Source organism: Colias philodice, chromosome 3 (genome assembly GCF_061535455.1).
Source record: "Colias philodice isolate Cphi_HAF_F1 chromosome 3, ilColPhil1 Martin Lab GWU primary, whole genome shotgun sequence".
Taxonomy (NCBI): domain Eukaryota; kingdom Metazoa; phylum Arthropoda; class Insecta; order Lepidoptera; family Pieridae; genus Colias; species Colias philodice.
Window position 1 is genome coordinate 5,649,018 of NC_143088.1, and position 18,620 is coordinate 5,667,637.

Here is an 18,620-nt window from a genome sequence, read left to right on the forward strand (position 1 = left end):
AATGACTATCAGCTAGACACTTTTTCAAGTATTCGTATTAGAAATAGCTCTCCTTTATTGCGTTATAAAAGTGTTAAAACAACCAACATTGATACATATTCGATATTTTCGTCGCCTTTCACTTAATACTGGTCATACCATCACAAACACTGAATAAAAAAATGCCGTTTGGATATTAATAACTAATTTTTTTTTTATTAATATATTATACATTAATGCAAAATAATTTAAAGTATTCCACTTGCATGATATAAACTGAACAATAAAATATTTCATTCTTCATCAAAATTTGTGGATCTTTATAAAAATACTTGTATCCAGGTCGACATGCAACGTACCTAACAAAAAAACACAACTGTCACTGCTGTCAAGAGTCAAGACGAGAAACTGTCTAATGTCAATTTGTTTTCGATTCAGAAGCTTACAAAAATGTAAATGATAATTTGTGATTTTGTGTTTTCTGATTAATCAACGCGAGTAGCCGGTAGCTTTGCGTTTGTCTTGTGTACGGTCAAACTATAGTTATTAAATCGAATATCAAAATATATCAGATTGTATATATTGTTCTTGTTACAATAGTTAATGCTGGACAAAAGCATAAAATACAAAATAAATAAAAAAACTAGCATCAAGTCAAAATTAAATGATACATCGTAAGGGTTTCAAAAAGGGATAAGCAATGTTTTAAATTAAAATGAAATAAAATCCTTTTTCTTAATATCTGTGATAAACAAGTATTTTTTTATTTAATATTTCGGTATATGTTGTATACGTATAGTTAAGTTATTATAATAACACAGTATTGTTTACTTTACATATTTCGTGAGTGACGATTTATATGTTAAATAAAATATAGGACGCATTTAAACATTTAAGTGTCAGCACAAAATGTGGGATAAAATAATTTATATGTTTGTGATAATACTCGCCACTTACATTTTGAAACAACTCTTTTCTGAAACTCCTAATTACGTTAAATTTCAATCGAAGTTTTTGGTGTTCTACATATGGTCATCATTTGTGGCATTATTCACTTTACCATTTTTTGTATTTAGACCAAAAAATGTTAAAAACTCCCTGTAAGTAAAACATAATAGGCAACTTATATTGTTACATTCATATAGATTGCTACAGTTACAGTTCACTGACTCCTTTAATTGAAATTGATTATCTAAGTAATTGTATAAACATTGTGTTATGTACTCTGCTCTATAGATAACTTATTATTATATTACTTTGAAAAGAGTTCAATTTATTTTTTAAACAATTGCTTGTGCTCTTTTTTAACAAATTATTTTTAATTAATACTTATTATGCTTTTATTTTAGTAGACCTTAAGAATTCTGTTCCAACTTTTAATTATTTATAATGTAACTTTCAGATGTGGCGCACAGATAATAAAACATGTAACCAAACTGATAGAAGTAAAATGGCATTTACGGAATGGTAAAGTTCTCGCAGAAGACAAAGGTGCCGTTATCATATCAAACCATCAATCATCTCTTGATATTTTAGGTATAGTATGAAAGGAAATATTTTTTATTTTTCACATGTAGAAATTAAACACAAACAAGTCAGATATGCAAGCAATGTACAGAAAATCTATACAGACACTTTACACTACCTAACTACTAGCTGTGCCCTGTGGACAAAATCACAGGAATAAAACTTACTCCATATTTCAACTATTTACAGAATAAAATAATATTTGTAAACAAAAAGTAACCTATGTTTGACCAGAGATACTTTTCTTTAAAAACATGGTCTTGCAACTATTCCAAATTATATGCAAATTGGTGCTGTAATTTAGCCGTATATAGAGCATACCATACAAATAGACTTTCGCATGATATTAATATAGATTATATTATAGAGTTATAAATTAAATATACAGTCCATATGTTTCAGAGTAATTAAGTTACCTTTTTATAACCGTGTTGAAACAATAAATATCCCTGAAGACTGAGGTGTAAATAACAGACAAAATAAACCTGCTTATTGGATTGATAAATGAGATTAACACACTTCCACAATTAACACAATGAAAATATTCCTACAATGTGAGAAATCAAATAATTTGAACCAATAAAATAATATCATATGAACAAAATTATTCTTAATCCATAAAATATATTACTCTTTGTGGTGCATTAAAAATAGGTCTTTCTTGAAAACTTAACAACTACCCACAATATGAGATAATGGTAGAAGCTATAATAGTAATATAAATTAATTAAGTAAATTAAACAACATAAAAGAGAAGTCATGTACATTTTGTTTACAGGTCTGTTTAATGTTTGGCATGTGGCAGTGAAAGTAGCTGCTATAGCTAGGAAAGAGTTATTCTACATTTGGCCGTTTGGCCTGGCCGCCTATCTGGCTGGTGTCGTGTTTATAGATAGAAATAGCACCAAAGACGCATATAAACAACTCAAGATAACATCTGATGTAATGGTGAAGAATAAGGTAATGTTCAAATATATTTTCATTGAGCTCAGTAAATCTAATAAAGTACCAGTACGAATAAGTATTTAGTAAACAAAGATGCACTTATACAAGCTTACTGTAAACATAATACTTTGTTCCTTTAACAAGTATCAACCATAAATTTCAAGAGCAATAAAAACATTGCAATATTTGTTTTGTTTATATTGCAATGCAATCAGCTAGTGTCCTAAAACTAACTCTTGTTAAAATGATGTGATGAGAATACTATTCAAAGCTCCTGGAGACATACATGTTTAAAATGTATAAGGCGGTTAAAGGCCTTGTGGCCTTGCGACTCACAGCCGAAAATAAAATTGAAAAAGTTTTAAAAATCCAAAAGTTTTAAGTATAAAAAAAGTATAAAAGTAGACTTTACAAATCTATATTCGTAAAAAATATCATACTTCTGATACTCCCCTTCCAACACTATCAAAGGGCCCCGCAAAATGTACCCTCGCCTACATTAAGTTATTTCTTGCGCCGCCACTGATAGTGTATAAAGATAAGCTTTCCTTGAAACAATGTTAATGACATGTAATGAGAATAAAATCTAATTAACATGTACGTCAAATGTAAGTTAAAGGCTAGCGCATACAAAGCACTATAAATCATCCATGTCACAGGCACATCAATAGATAAAATATAATATACATATATGGAGTAATATAATTACAGACTAAGATATGGATATTTCCTGAGGGCACCAGGAATAAAGATTCAAGCAAATTATTGCCTTTCAAGAAAGGTGCTTTCAATATAGCAGTTGCAGCGCAAGTGCCAATCATACCAGTTATCATATCTCCATACTACTTTATAAACAGGAACAAGTATATATTCAACAAAGGTATGAAACAAAATGTAGTGTTTAAATTATATGACATATCTGATATCTGTGAATATATTTATATATTTTCTTGTCTTTTATTATTTCAGGGCACGCTATAATCCAGTGCTTAGAACCGATACCCACAAAGGGCTTGAAAATAGAAGATGTACCTGAGCTAATTACCAAAGTGCAAAATATAATGGAAATTGCATATAAGGAACTTTCAAAGGAGGTAATCAGTGCCTTACCACCAAACTACCCCCTTGCTAGTCAGCACTGAAAAGGGGATACTATGATTCCTACTATAATTTTATGGATAATTGACATTTTTGATATAGAATGTTCTTTTCAGAACTTTCAACTTATGTTGCAGTGATTATTTTGAATTAGTTTGACAAAATGTTAGCCATGTTAAAATAAATATTGCCATCAAAAAAATGAAAAATCATTTTTAATATTTAATTATGATGCTGTGACAAATGCATGATTTGTGAATATTGTGTGATTTATCATGTGCAATATTTCTTTTAAGATACTCCCAGTCAAGTCAGTAAAATTTACGCCATTTTTAGGTTTGAATTGCCAATTATATTAAGTATTTTATTTTTAAGTTAGTTTTAAGGTTATACACATCTACATTAAGTTTTTTTTATATCTAAAGTATCTAATATTTTTAAATTGGTTCCAAACATGAACAATGAGAATAAATAATGCTCTTAACTCGAATATTGCGTATCTAATCTACATTGAATGAAATCAAATGCAATTTACATGGATGCTATTGTTCAGAAGTGGGTCTATTGTTTACATTGTATATATGTTCATTAACGAAATTATTTAAATATGAATCGACATTCTGTTAGGAACGCATTTTTTATTTAGGTTCTAAATCATATGATTTAATATACACCTAATGCTTATTTGTCACTTGTATTAGGATAAAATTGTTTTAACAGTGATTTTATAATTTTTATGCTATCATAGATCATAGACTGCAAGGCAAATGAAAGGAAAACTTAATACTAGTCATTATGTCAAACATTTTGTAACACGACCATAAATAAATTATATGAGTCAGACGAATGTAGTCGAGGAATACAAAATATTCGATTTCAATGACGTTTCCAACTTTCGTAGCCACACGCAGAATATCAATGACTCGTTCTGTCATCAGTTAATTTATTTTAACTTGATTACATACATTTCGGCTTTACCTTCAAGTATTATGCAATGTGCATTTGTTGTTAGTTTCTCTTTACAAGAAGTAACATATTCAGATGAAACCAAGCTTTTTTCTAAATACGTATTTATTACGTATTTGGACGTTATATTATTATTAAACGTAATTGGATTAAAAATATATACAAGTAACTACAAATACATTTGATATTTGATATCTGATTTCCAATTTAAGCATATAGGTATCCTACATATATTTTGTTTGTAAATAATTTTGAAAAATTGACTCCAGTTACTCAGGTTGAGGCTTGTGGCTTTTTCTCCATTGAGTAGGTACTATTCGTGTGACAAATCGATATACTCACATAATAAAATGTTTTACTGCTAATCAATATTTTTATGGTGATAGAGTTTTTAATTAAATTTCAAGATTTGCTAGAACTATACTTATAGCTCTATCAAAGTAACCGTAGAATATAGTTTCATATTTCATAATAATCTTCGATCATTAACAGCTACTAGAGACAAAATATAGGTTCAAAAACGAATAAACTGTCTTCAAAAGTGTTGTCGAAATTCTAGTCGAAACGTAAAATCAAATCAAACCTTATCGACATCATTTACGTAGGTGTACTTAAGATACATACCGAAGGCGATCAATTTTAAGATTCTAGGGTCGTCAGAATACACAAAATATGCACCAAAAAAAATTCAACTATTATGCGCTTGAAATAAATCGGATTCCACTGCACCAAAACTCCACCCATCCTGGACTTTTGCTGATTGTGTGTCCATAAGTAATTAATGATCGAAGATAATAATGCTGAATAGTTAGAAATTAGAATTAAAAGTCGAAGAAGTCACGATGTTTAACAAAAACATTACAGTAAAGATGATATTCCAGTTTTGCTGCTGGCAAAGATTAAAAAAATTGCGATTATTTTTTTAGTATCAAAACCTTAAGTTACGTTAAAGAAACGGAAAGAAATCAGTTTATACTTCTAAACTAGGAATTGAGTACTTGTCATGAAATATCGATTCGATAAATAGCATATTGAGGCTCGCAGTACTTTACGCTTACTTTTAAACATTCTTAGAAAGCAAATCTGCATTTCGAAATGAACTGACTAATTTTATTAATCTTATTTACGGAAAACTCTGACATTAGTTTTATAGTCATTAAGTGTGTGTATGTATTTTTAATCTTACTATAAACTAGGTTTAAAAACTATTTACCTATTAATTATACTTTTTTTTAATATAACTTCTCTTTATACTCTGTGAGTTTTAAATTGTATGAATATTAAATTTTATAATCAATATTTTTTAGTAGATTTAAAAATGTAATTTTTGGAAAGTATGTACCTAAATTGTAATAAAGAATTGAATTTTTACTCTAATATTGTATGTGTAGAAAACGTAATGCATATTTTTAAGACTTGTATAAGCATAGTATAATTATTATTATTTTATACTAGCGGTCCGCCCCGGCTTCGCCCGTGGTACATATTTACGTTTTCTCTACATAAAAACCATCCTCGTACTTCAAGGAATATAATAAAAAAAGAATTATCGAAATCGGTTCAGCCGTTCTCGAGTTATGCGCTTACCAACACATTTTGCGATTCATTTTTATATATAAGATATTATGTAAGTACGAAACGATCCAGTGAACTACTTACTGATCGTAATTTGATTTTTTTTTTCATAAACCACTTCAGTATTCAAGGAAACGAAAGAAAACATATATACCAAATATTGTAACAACCAAATTCTGTAATTGGTTTTTATATAAAAGTATTATCGGCGAATATTTACCAAAATACATGGCCATGCAGGCAACAATCTATAATGCAAGGCACTGCTTTAGCATACAAGTTATATACTAGTGCATTCCTTACTTATCATTTTTTAATATTTTACCTTTTAAGACAATGTATTCCTAATCTTAATGTATTTTGAATTGACAAGTTAATCGGTGTTTCGCCACGTTTCCAATATTATAACGAGACTATTATTTTTAATTATTGACGAAAGAGGCTCCATTTCTTCAGAGATAAAAACCATATTAAATATGCCTCTAACGATATCACAACATTGACAAAATCCATGTGTTTGTAGTTTTAATAATTTTATTAATCACTTAACTACGTCTTATTCAAATTAAGTGATGTATTTTATCATGTTTATTATTTGATAAAATTTAATATTGGCACTATACGCAAAACTACGTCAATATAAAAAAAATCTTGTTTACGTTCTTAAAAGAGTGAATAATACATAAAATATCTTAATGATCTAGATTATGAATTCATTTGTCTAGAAACTTCTATTTTGGTCTTATATAATTAATTATGTATTATTATTACTTTATAAGCGCTTGTTAAATTTAATGTGATATATACTTAAATCACTTCGTACGTGTAGTCAGCTATCAGTAACAGTTAAAACTATTTTTGTATATTTTACCATTAATATGAAACTGAAATAAAGTGTATAAAGGACACGGTGGTATTATTTAGAAAAACCACAAATTAAATTAATAATTTATTGCTTGTATAATAAATTTATACATATATTTAGTAATTATTATGTTTACCACGAACATTTGAAATTATCACAGCCCCGTTTACGTTAATTTAAACTACCTGAAACAAAAATAATTTCATTAAAATTATTGCAGCATAACCGAGTTTCATAAAATATTATTTTAATCTAATTGACCTCGTATGGAAATCTTTATATGTATATTGTCAAGCAATTAGCATAATATATCAACTAGGAAAGGTTTTTCCATCAGGCACTCTAATTAAACGACTTAATACCGTCTAACTTTTACTTAAGCAGAAAGTAAATTTATTTTTATGTTAATCCACATTCATTATTCATCAACCACAGAACTTACAAATAGCAATGTTAAATGTTAATCATTTGGGAAGTTATTGTTCCGCTATTTCGTTTGCCGATGTTTCGTTATTTTTACTACCAAATATTTTAAAAATTAGCAAGGAAGTAGAAAACACACATCTTACAAAACGTCTATGTAAGTATGCAAAAGGTATCTTCAGTACAATCGTCAAATTTTCCATTTTACAACTAGAAAGGCCCACCATCTCATAACAGAGAAGATCTAAGATCATATAGATATATGATAGTTTTTAAGCCGTATAGGTACCTACCTCTAATTGTCTTTTACATGTAACATAGAAAGAGTCTCCGCGGATGTGCGACTGAACTCCTCCTGCATCTTGCTTTGCGCCGTCTCTATTAGAGATGAGATGTCTTCCTTTCTCACACCCTCCGTTTCGATCAAAGGCAATATCGTTATGATTATATGACCTGGAAACGACATCGTGAAACATAAATATAATTATGTTTTCCCATATTTTCTTATCTTATATAAAAAAAGTAAATAAGTCAGGACTTGGAGCCAGATAATTCGCCTTCTTGTCAAAAATCGTTGATGACTGAGTCAAAGTAAAAACTAAAAATGCATAATATGTAAATAGAACAAAATTAAAGGGATTTCATTTTTAACATGTGTCTGCTGCATGATAAAAAGAAAATGTTTGCTAAATCTTTTATTCGTTCAAAATATAAATAATGTGAATCATTGCAATAAAAATAATTATATATTTATAGATAACCTAGTTTGAATTCGAATTCCTCCAGATAAAATGCAGGTGGGTTTTATAAACGGCATTATGCTGATATACTAAACGTGGGCGGGATAAAGGGCTTATAATTAGACATCGGATTATATTATATGCATTTGCATGTTTGCATATGCAAATGCATAAAACTCTTTAATTACGGCTTTATTGTATATTTTAGCTTTTTTCCCCAATCGTGCATATTTCGTTAAAAACCCAAGTCTTCAAGGCCTCTATTTGCCTACATCAATGGCACAGGTGCCCTGTCTGAACAGAAATGGCGCCAAATTTTAAATATTATCCAATGACATCGATATGTTTATTTTTATTAAATAATACAAAGCAATTCTGACATAATATACTTACACCATAATCGTACATATTATGGGTGTTAAATTTAGGTACCTACCTTCTGCAAATTATCGCCATATTTACTCTCGACACAGGCCCGTGTTGAAAAAATTATGGGTCATTTGACCCACCAGGTGACCTATCTAGAACGATATAAGAGCATAAAATAATAAGATTCAGCACTATGACGTCACTTGTAAGCTGTCCACCTGAGTGCAGATGAGAATTCGAAGGTTCAGGTAGAGATTTTCTCCCCTTGTCTCCATAATTTTTGTACTGCGTTGCGGAATAATTGATTAAAAGTAAGTAGTATAGAAATAGTATGACACAGATGCCGTACAAAATCAAATGACCAAATTTACCCCGGTAACTGTCGAAAAATAAAAATAAATTCCGACTTTGTGGACAACCATTTTTGTACGGCATCTGTGTCATACTATTTCTATACTGCTTTTTTAGCCATTATTCCGCAACGCCGTACAAAAATCATGGAGACAAGGGGAGAAAATCTCTACCTGAACTTTCGAATTCTCATCTGCACTCAGGTGGACAGCTTACGAGTGTCGTCATAGTGCTGAATCTTATTATTTTATGCTCTTATATCATTCTAGATAGGTCAGGTGGTGGGTCAAATGACCCATAATTTTTTCAACATGGGCCTGTAGTCTATATGGTAACCAATATCATCTCTCAATTTGTTTTCGCAAATGACAGCATGTTCCTGATGGGCTCTCGAACACATTAAGTTATAATAATATAGCGTACCGTATAGAGTTTATTAAACACTTAAGTACCTAGAAAGTGAAGGGACATATGTATTTATATATCCGAAAATTACATTCGGAAATTGCAAGGGAAATTGGAATTTCGATGCGGAATTCACTCATGACAAATAGGTACACTTTAGGTACAGCGAGAAACTATCTATTTGATGCATAATAATTGGACTGTAAGCTAATGTTGACCTTGTACTTCTATAATGTGAAAACGATCCTCGTTACAGTTGTAGGTACCTTAGTAATTTTATTGTTTGCTAGCCAAACACTATTTTCAATTAAACAATAAAATTACTTGATTATCTGTTCGTATCTTTGACGTATATTACATACTACATTACATACAGTGCTTTGGAATTTTATTTCAGAAGGTTGCGACGTTAATGAACTCAATACTGAAGAAGAGTTCCAAACACTTTTTTAATAGAAACCAACGCTATATCTACGCCAATTTATCATGAAACTTAAAATTAATCACGTAATTCATAAATAACATGATGAGATTTCCATCTAATTCTCATAATTGTAAAAATTATTTTTTTCGTCAACCAATAATTCTAGGTCTAATTCCTACTTATTTTAGTCCCGAGACTAACAACGAGAAATGTCCCGGAAATGATTAGCCTGGATCTGGCAACCCCAATCATGATGCAGATGAACGTCCTACTTATTTCTCTCATTAATTTTTAGAATTTCGCATTATCCATTATACGGTTCAAAATAAATATTCTGTCTCACCTGATCCAAACCTATGTCTTTTTGCATCTATATGGTGATATTTTGATACAACCACGGGTTGAATAGGAGCACCGGCATCCATAGCGACGTGGAACGCGCCCTTTCTAAAGGGCAACAGCTTATCACCAGAGTGTCTTGTCCCTTCAGGGAACAACAATAGTTTCCGCTGAAATAAGGGAAGAATTCGATATAACTTATTTTATTAGTTAATAACTTATACAAAGCAATTGTAACATAGGTAATATACACCATAATCCTACATATTATGGGTGTTAGATTTTGGTACCTACTGCAAATCATCACCATATTATCTACTCTCGACTTAGAGTACCTATGTATGTTACAGTCAAAACCTTTAATCAGTCAAAAACCTTATTGACCGGTAAAATTAGTCAATAAGTTTATTGAAATAGGTAACATATAAGGGTATGGGTTAGGTTAAGTTTGTGTAGGCGACGGAGCGACGGAGCCCCTCTTCGCGGGGTTCCTATTTTTGTGTAGCTAAAAAAACACGACCCTAACCCGCACCCTTATATGTTACCTACCTACACGAACCTCACCTAACCCACACCCTTATATGTTACCTATTAGTCAAGTTACCTTACTAATTGTGACAAAAAAAAACGGAAGATGTCACTATCTAGCTTAGAGCAACCAACTTTAATGTTCTAAGTAAAGTAGTAAGGCATTTGGATGGTATAGAAAAATATCTGAAAGACTTAATTTTAATCTAGCTATGTGAGGTATCAACATAATGAAAAAACAAACAAGGCTGTTAAAAACAAGTAGACGTTTGAGCTTTCTTTAAAATATATAAGTACCTAACTAGTTACTAGTTAGCCAATTGTCTTTAATGAGTCACGGTTCACGTAAGACACGAAGATTTTTAATAAGCAGGTAGACAGAGGTCAATTGAATTAACATGTGTGTTAACACTTACGAATGCTAAACTGGTGGCGTAATACTGCGTATCAATTTTTATCGATAACATAATGAATGTATTAAGTACCGTTTGTGAAACACCTACTATTTTTCCAAACACTTTTTTAATAGAAACCAACGCTATCTACGCCAATTTATCATGAAACTTAAAATTAATCACGTAATTCATAAATAACATGATGAGATTTCCATCTAATTTTCATAATTGTAAAAAGTATTTTTGTTATCATCTCTAGTGTCTTGTAAAAAAATCAAGTAGGTACCGTATTAAAATATTGACACAATCATACTTACAAAAGTAATAAGAAACCATATATTATATTATGTATATTATATCCATAACTAGTGGTCCGCCCCGGCTTCGCCCGTGGTACATATTTCGCAATAAAAGGTAGCCAATGTCCTTTCTCGGGTATCAAAATATCTCCATACCAAATTTCATGCAAATTGGTTCAGTAGTTTAGGCGTGATTGAGTAACAGACAGACAGACAGAGTTACTTTCGCATTTATAATATTAGTATGGATTATATCACACCTCAGCATAGGAAATTCCGGGATGGGGTAGGTAGTTAATATACCATAATATAAGTATATTTCTACTTTTTATGTGTAAAATGTTTTAAAAGCACCGAAGCACGTAACTATAGAAACCTATGCATTATTGCGCAACCATTTGAGTTCAAGGACTGCCTATAGTACCAAGAATAAACATAAATCTATTTTTGATTTTATTTTCCATACAATTTTCTTACCTACTCCTTTATTTATTACCCAATAAACTGTTTACTGTTTTTAAATGCAACTAACTATGTATCTTGTTTAGAACAATTCTATTGTTTTATTGTGGCAAATTGTGATTTTCCTGACGACAATGTTAACAAGGAAAAATTAATAGGTAGGTACTTAGGGATATCAGATATCCCTGTTGACTACCATTCGAGAACTTTTATTAGTGAACAAGTTGGACATCTCGTCAAAAAAGTTTCTAACGGAAAATTTGCTTAATGGAATCTTATAAATACTATTATAAATAGATTCAGAGGACCGGGATTTCTATTTTTAGCTTCGAAAATACGAAAATTAATTATCCTTGCAGTGTCGTCCCTATATGTGTCATCGTTTATGAATCATCTAGAATCTAGATATACCTACAGCTATCTCGACGACTATTCCGTAGTCATTTCCATAATTTAATCAAATCTACATATTTTTATAGTGAGTTATTTGATTAAATTTTTAAATAAATAAATTAAAGGTTGCAACGCTGTAAGAGTTAATTAATTGAACTGTAGTTCCCGATGACAAGGAAGTATAATTATTTTTTCTTAGGTCCCAATTAGTGATTAACTAACGAGAGTGACGCGGGTGAATGCTTTGTAAGTACATGTACTTATATGTAGCTAGATGCCATTATAATTCTTAGTTTAAAAATATTTAAGGTTATCTACATAATTTAGATTTCATATGATTTCTACTTAAATATTATCACGTTGTTTTCTATACAGATTTCCCTAAATTTCTGAATTTTAATTGATTTAATAATTAATTATATCTAATTAAAGCAATATCCACCTGCAGTCCGAAAATTATGTTGTTATGAATTGAATCAATCAATCATATCCGTAGCCAAATTCATTGACGTAGGCTCTAATAATTTTGCAGCTTGCAAGTTGCAGGGTACCTAGGTACTGCAAACGCTTATTTGCTGAAGGTAAATTATGCTTTTTTTTTTAATTAGGTCATATACAATCGGAAAATAATATTAGATATTAGATATCTAGCTAAGTAAGTACCTGATGGTTTCCGAAAATATTATATATATTCTGTAGACCTACACGTAAGTAGATACCTGTACGATTTTAATAGATTAACAACAAAACAAATAATCTTTGATGCGTATTTGTTGGTATTTGTCATTTATTAATTGCTTTATTAAAATGACTTATAATTATCATAATATTCAACGCAAATTGCTCTCTAAGTAAATATCCCTAATTAATTTGCGGATATAAAATGAAATAATGATATCGTCTATTCCGTTCCCAGCCGATAATAATGTTTGTTCCGTGATATTTACTTTCATGTTTGTTTAAAATATTATGAGTACCGATACTTAGCGGACCCGGCGAACTTTGTACTGCCCTATGAGTTATTCCAATGTTTAGTGCCTATTTATTCCGTAATAGATAGGTACCTATAGCATATCTACGTGTTCTAGATACATACAACAAATAAAATAATATCGTAGATAAGTCCTTTATTAGACTAATATTATTATAATATTACCGTGATTTTAGTTCATCTACTATGTTCCATGCTTATTGTTTATTTTCGTACTTAACATTATTAATAACTTTTTATAAAACTTCTCAGGAAAAAGAAAAGTTATGAAATTATGTTTTTATAAAATTTTAATTTTGTTTGGTATGAAGTAAATTGTTGTTATCGTGCTTCATCTGACTGTAAAAGTAGAAAAAACAATCTTGAATCTAGCTAGATGAAACTGCGTGTTAAACATAAACAATAGATAGGATGTTTACATATCTAATGGCATACGTAGTAAGTACATAGGTAGTTCAATGCAAAAGTCCAACTCGGATGTTGGTATAGTTGTGTAAATGAACATTTGTCGGACGCGACCACGCCTTATGAGCATTAAAATGTTTAACATCCTACCTACGCTAAATAAAAGATAGTATGCAACGATCCATAATGCAACATTGTGATTACTTATCTCTTAACTACCAACGCTATAAAATAAACTTAAAATCTTAAACATTCATTACATTTTAAATGTAAATAAATGTTAATTGTTAGATAGTGTACTAACTATTGCGTCAGTTTTCATGTTATTCCATATTAGTTAGCAGTGGGTATTATCATTGTGATAAGTACGCTTACAACGATTGTCTGCGATAAACCGAGTAAATTCTCTGTCAAGGCGAGATGCAACCAAACTACACTGTTAGGAAAACTAATCAGAATACACGTATTGCAAACGCATTGTATTTTTTGACTTTGACACACTTCCATGAGGAAGAATCAAGGTAACGCCAAATTTTACGTTTTCCTTAACTGAATCAGTACTAGGATGAATAAAACCCAGTTATTACAAGCATCATTACAGTTTATACCTAAATGCTCTATGCTAAATGAGTGATTAATTATTATCTGGATTTGCAAACAATAGTGTGTATTAAAACCTTATGATCGCGAACAGCTTCTGTCTGCTGGTTTAGCACGGACCGTGCGGAATGGCCAGAGCCTCGATCGATAAAAACAGTGCCCCAGAGCCAAGCCGCAGTGCCAAATGGTACCAGGAACTGGAGAGACCGCTTTGACACCACGGTGCATCGCGCCATCAGAGGCCATAGCACCGCTAGTACTGGAATCGAGACAAAAAAAATTGTAAATACGGACTATAGAAATATCTGCTCTTATTTCATACTGGCGAAATTGCATTTTTTATTGTTCAAAATCAATTATTTACCTATATCATAAGTAACTGTTTAGATTAAATCGAAAACAACGGAAATTATCGAAATATGCTTATGAAATCATTAATTGTGTCTAAACGTAGCTTACGGAAAAATGAAAATGTATATTAGATAACATTGTGCCAGAAGGTGCTCAAAAAGCGTAAAAACTTGTTTTCGGAGATAGTATAGGAAGTAAAATCTTGACCGTAATAGAGTGAACGAACTTTCTCCTAACTTCATAAGTTCATAATATTATGAAAGCATATTTTGTGAGATATAGGTATCTACCTACTACAAGTCACTACGCACCTGCGTGGTTGTCATGATGATTAAATAACAACGTTATCTTTATCTATAAAAAATAAAAAATAAGAAATTCAATAATTAAAATTACAAGCTAAATATAGTTGAATATAGGTAGATATATTTATACCTATACTAGAAAGTATCGATCGTGCCTCCATTGATTAGGTGATTAGGCTGATATTAATTTATTAGGTATTTAGGTTCATTTGTCATGTTAACAAAACAGCTGATTAGATAAACATTTGTTATTTTCTCTTATAATTACGTATTCTATAATTAGAATGTTCAATGCAGTCAAAATTAATTTGTTATTACAAATTCGTACCTAATTAAAATCTTAAAGTAGTGTAATTTATTGGATGTATTCACATAAAAATGAATTGAATGAAAATGCTTCCTAAATCTTACTGTATAGGTCCAAGGAACTCTGATGATTTAGTAACACCACGGCACCTCTGGAGTCGTCTACGTTCTCGACCCCTCGTACAGTCCATCGAATGCCCAAAACTCGAGCAGAAAACCTCAAAAGGGCTGCTGGTATTCTAAAAAGTGTTTCAATTTGATTCTCTATATCAACAAATAAATATTTCTAATATGCCCAGATAACTAATAAATATTTAATAACATCGTAATCTGTATGTTTACCACGGAACTATCACTTACAAAGCGTTCTTGGGGTCGAAAGGTCTAAACAGCATGAGCGGAAGGGGTGCTGTTGCAAATATTAGCGATAGAACTGCAAATAATGTAAACTGAAACAGAAATGTGAAGAATAATCGATACATTTCTAACTATTTCTACGTGATCAATGTACAACTACTTATGTGTATTCATACCTTTATGTAATACCTAGCAATAGAACTAATGGAAAATAGTATGATGAGAAGGGCCATCACGCATCCGAGCACAACATCGAAGGCAGCCATTCTGATAAATTATCACATTTATGATATCTAAAACAAACATAAAGAATAGTTAGTCAAAATAATATGCGTTTCATAAAAAATGCGATAGGAACTAAACCTTTTATTACTCACTTACTATTCTATTTAATATTTTATCACATTTTTTTATTACGAAATTGTAATATCTTTTTGGTACATATTAAATACTATCTATTTACTACTTCAATACTAATTTGTCTAATAAACTGCAAATATTTTTAATTTCCATTATTTACATGAAACGTTCACTTATTTTGATATCCATATATTTTGCGATAGTTATAAATTATAAATATAGTTTAATATCACTGAAGAATATTGCTTATTTTGGCTAATTCCGTAGTTAATAACGTTAGCTTCTTTTTTCTATAGGTAACAAAATATAATGTTATTGTGATGCGAGACATGGACCATGGACAGTCACCGTCAACTTTCAAAACCACAGTTCACAACATTAATGTTAACAACACAACAAAAAAGGTTAGATAAGCTAAAAAATTCGAACATATTTAAACTATTAGTTATCTCTATTGGTTATACCTACCTACACATAAGATTTTAAGTTTTAAGCAACTCAATCTCCAATTAAGTTAAATATCCACAAATCACTGTAACTAAATAAATAAATTGTTATGTAAGTATTGATAAATTGCCTAAAACATTTTTTATTTCCTTCGGAAAAGTCAACCAGAATAGTTAGTCTTCCAGAATACTCGTCAGTACATTATTTCTAACTGAAATCGATTAAAAGCACAACGTGAAATGCATACCTTGTTATTCCATAGCCCATTTAAAATGTATAGGTTAGTCTAATCGTTCATTTTCGACAGCAAAGTGTAACATACATATTCCATACTTATATTAATATTATAAATGCGAAAGTAACTCTGTCTGTCTGTCTGTTACTCAATCACGCCTGAACTGCTGAACCAATTTGCATGAAATTTGGTATAGATATATTTTGATACCCGAGAAAGGACATAGGATAGGTTTTATCCCGGAAATCCTACGGGAACGGGTTTTTCTCTGAAAACGCGGGCGAAGCCGCGGGCGGAAAGCTAGTATTTATATAAATTATTAATATAGGTACTTACATATATCAAAAAATAATGAGTTCACAATATTATTATAATATTTCAAAATGCTTTTTCGCATATATTCTAATGATGCGTAATCATAAATTCAATTAGTTTTGTTTACAATGCTCTTTGTTAGATTGCTTAGAACCAAGTTTGTCTTTGTACTAATTAAGTAGGACTATTTATTCTAATAATTTTATTACCTATGTGATTAGCTCTGTAAGATCGGTCTATGTAAATTAACTTTTTAGTTAAAAAATATAGTACTTATCATTGAGACACTTTTGTCTCATAAGTATATATTTTACAACCAAATTAAATCCAGATTGGATTTTACAGACGGTTCTGGGAACACAATTAAAAACTACATATTTACATACATTACATACCTAATCATCTAAATTAACGTGTATTAGGTACGTATTCGCAAACTATTAAAATGTGTGTACATACTAATAGTTGTATACGTAGTATATTATTATTAGTCTGTGCTAATAGTGAAAAATATTATGTACCTGTCGTGGCCATATCGTAGATTTGCTCATTTCATGAAATGGCCAATTTAGTTTGGCCAGATCGTTAAATCGTCAACGTTTCACGATTTGGTCATCCACATTTGGCCAGATCGTCGATCTGGATGACCAAATCGTGAAACGTTGACGATTTAACGATCTGATCAAACTATGTTGGCCATTTCATGAAATGAGCAAATCTACGATATGGCCACGACATATCTATGTAACTATATTGTATTCTCCTGAAATCCCTAAATTCATAGTTCAAAAATAAAAAAGATCATAGATTTAGCTCGTAAGTAGATCATAGATGTCATATCAAGATCAGGATAATTTCGATATACATATACCTACTTAACATTCATTAATAGGTATCTACGTAAGTTACGAACTTCAATGATAGCTTCTTGATAACCTCTTAATAAGGCGACACTTGCATAATAACATGCATTTATTATTGAACTAGTTTACTCAAACATACAAAAGAGGATTTTTTTTTCTTAAAAAATAATTTACAATAATTTTAATATAAGTTTAGTAAGTATCATAATACATATTTTAGTCTATATTAAATCGTTGTAGCCGTTCTCTTTTTAGTTGTTGTCCGATTACAAACAAAATCATCATGAATATTTTTTTTTGTTTATATGTAATAGGTATTAATTGGGTATTAACGACGAACTCTTTTCAACATTTCTTCACTATCAGTTTTATAAAGGTCATATTATACCTAAGTAATAAAAAAAATCAGACCTATCTAATTAAAATAGGTACATAAATAAAAATTTCAACCCTCAAAAGTTTAGGTGCAAACAAAATTTTTAGATATTATTTAAAAAGATTAGATTAAGAAAAAAAAATTACTTAATAAAAAAAATCTTAAGTACAAAACTCATGCAAGCTAAGTAGCCCAAATTTTTTTTAATTTTAAATAGGTAACTAACAAACTATTTTTAAATAAATCCTACACTATTTTTTGTGAAAATATGTAACGATATTTCTAAAAGTAAGTAAATAAAAATAATATTAATACTCAATTATGTAGAAAATTAAACGGTACTTACACAATTTCTTTCAAGGTACCGCACCCGCGCATCCAAATATCAGTTTACATAAAATTGTCAATAAAACAGATACGGGTATTCTCACTCATAACTCATAGCTCACTGCCCAATTGCCCATTGATAATACTTAATTAATATTAGCTGTACAATAGTACACCGTCGCACACTACAGTGTGATACTGACTAAACGTAAACAGGCAAACTAGGGCCGTAGAGCATTTATTTACCTTGCGCTGAACACGTCACACTCCGTCAGAATGTCCACAAATCACAGTAATTG

The 18,620-nt window shown here is 30.4% G+C and overlaps 2 protein-coding genes across 3 annotated transcripts; one reads left to right on the forward strand and one right to left on the reverse strand.

Moving 5' to 3' along the window:
• The first annotated feature begins 395 nt into the window (after positions 1-395).
• Positions 396-4,815, forward strand: LOC149489633 (1-acyl-sn-glycerol-3-phosphate acyltransferase alpha-like). Its single transcript, XM_089714323.1, has 6 exons — positions 396-505; positions 857-1,079; positions 1,382-1,515; positions 2,285-2,466; positions 3,163-3,331; positions 3,421-4,815. Exons 2-6 carry the CDS (start codon positions 889-891, stop codon positions 3,591-3,593), a joined length of 849 nt encoding a protein of 282 aa, XP_089570449.1. The 5' UTR covers positions 396-505; positions 857-888; the 3' UTR covers positions 3,594-4,815.
• Positions 4,816-7,026: 2,211 nt separating this feature from the next.
• On the reverse strand, positions 7,027-18,533 carry LOC149489634 (1-acyl-sn-glycerol-3-phosphate acyltransferase alpha-like). Of its 2 annotated transcripts, none has more exons than XM_089714325.1 (8): positions 18,341-18,533; positions 15,575-15,691; positions 15,402-15,490; positions 15,147-15,280; positions 14,157-14,338; positions 10,011-10,176; positions 7,668-7,831; positions 7,027-7,136 (listed from the first exon to the last, which is right to left on the reverse strand). In XM_089714325.1, exons 2-7 carry the CDS (start codon positions 15,662-15,664, stop codon positions 7,674-7,676), a joined length of 819 nt encoding a protein of 272 aa, XP_089570451.1. In that variant the 5' UTR covers positions 15,665-15,691; positions 18,341-18,533; the 3' UTR covers positions 7,027-7,136; positions 7,668-7,673. The 2 variants fall into 2 exon arrangements, with proteins under 2 accessions (XP_089570451.1, XP_089570452.1); XM_089714326.1 differs by having other exon boundaries at positions 18,337-18,533.
• Positions 18,534-18,620: the final 87 nt, after the last annotated feature.

Excerpts from the sequence above, each read along its gene's own strand:
- LOC149489633 (XM_089714323.1), top strand. The coding sequence starts at position 889 with ATGTGGGATAAAATAATTTATATGTTTGTGATAATACTCGCCACTTAC. Across the intron at positions 1,516-2,284 it reads ATCATCTCTTGATATTTTAG|GTCTGTTTAATGTTTGGCAT; the intron begins GTATAGTATGAA and ends TTTTGTTTACAG. Across the intron at positions 3,332-3,420 it reads CAAGTATATATTCAACAAAG|GGCACGCTATAATCCAGTGC; the intron begins GTATGAAACAAA and ends TTATTATTTCAG.
- LOC149489634 (XM_089714325.1), bottom strand. The coding sequence starts at position 15,664 with ATGGCTGCCTTCGATGTTGTGCTCGGATGCGTGATGGCCCTTCTCATC. Across the intron at positions 14,339-15,146 it reads GAGTTCCTTGGACCTATACA|TACTAGCGGTGCTATGGCCT; the intron begins GTAAGATTTAGG and ends TCTCGATTCCAG. Across the intron at positions 7,832-10,010 it reads AAGACATAGGTTTGGATCAG|GTCATATAATCATAACGATA; the intron begins GTGAGACAGAAT and ends TGTCGTTTCCAG.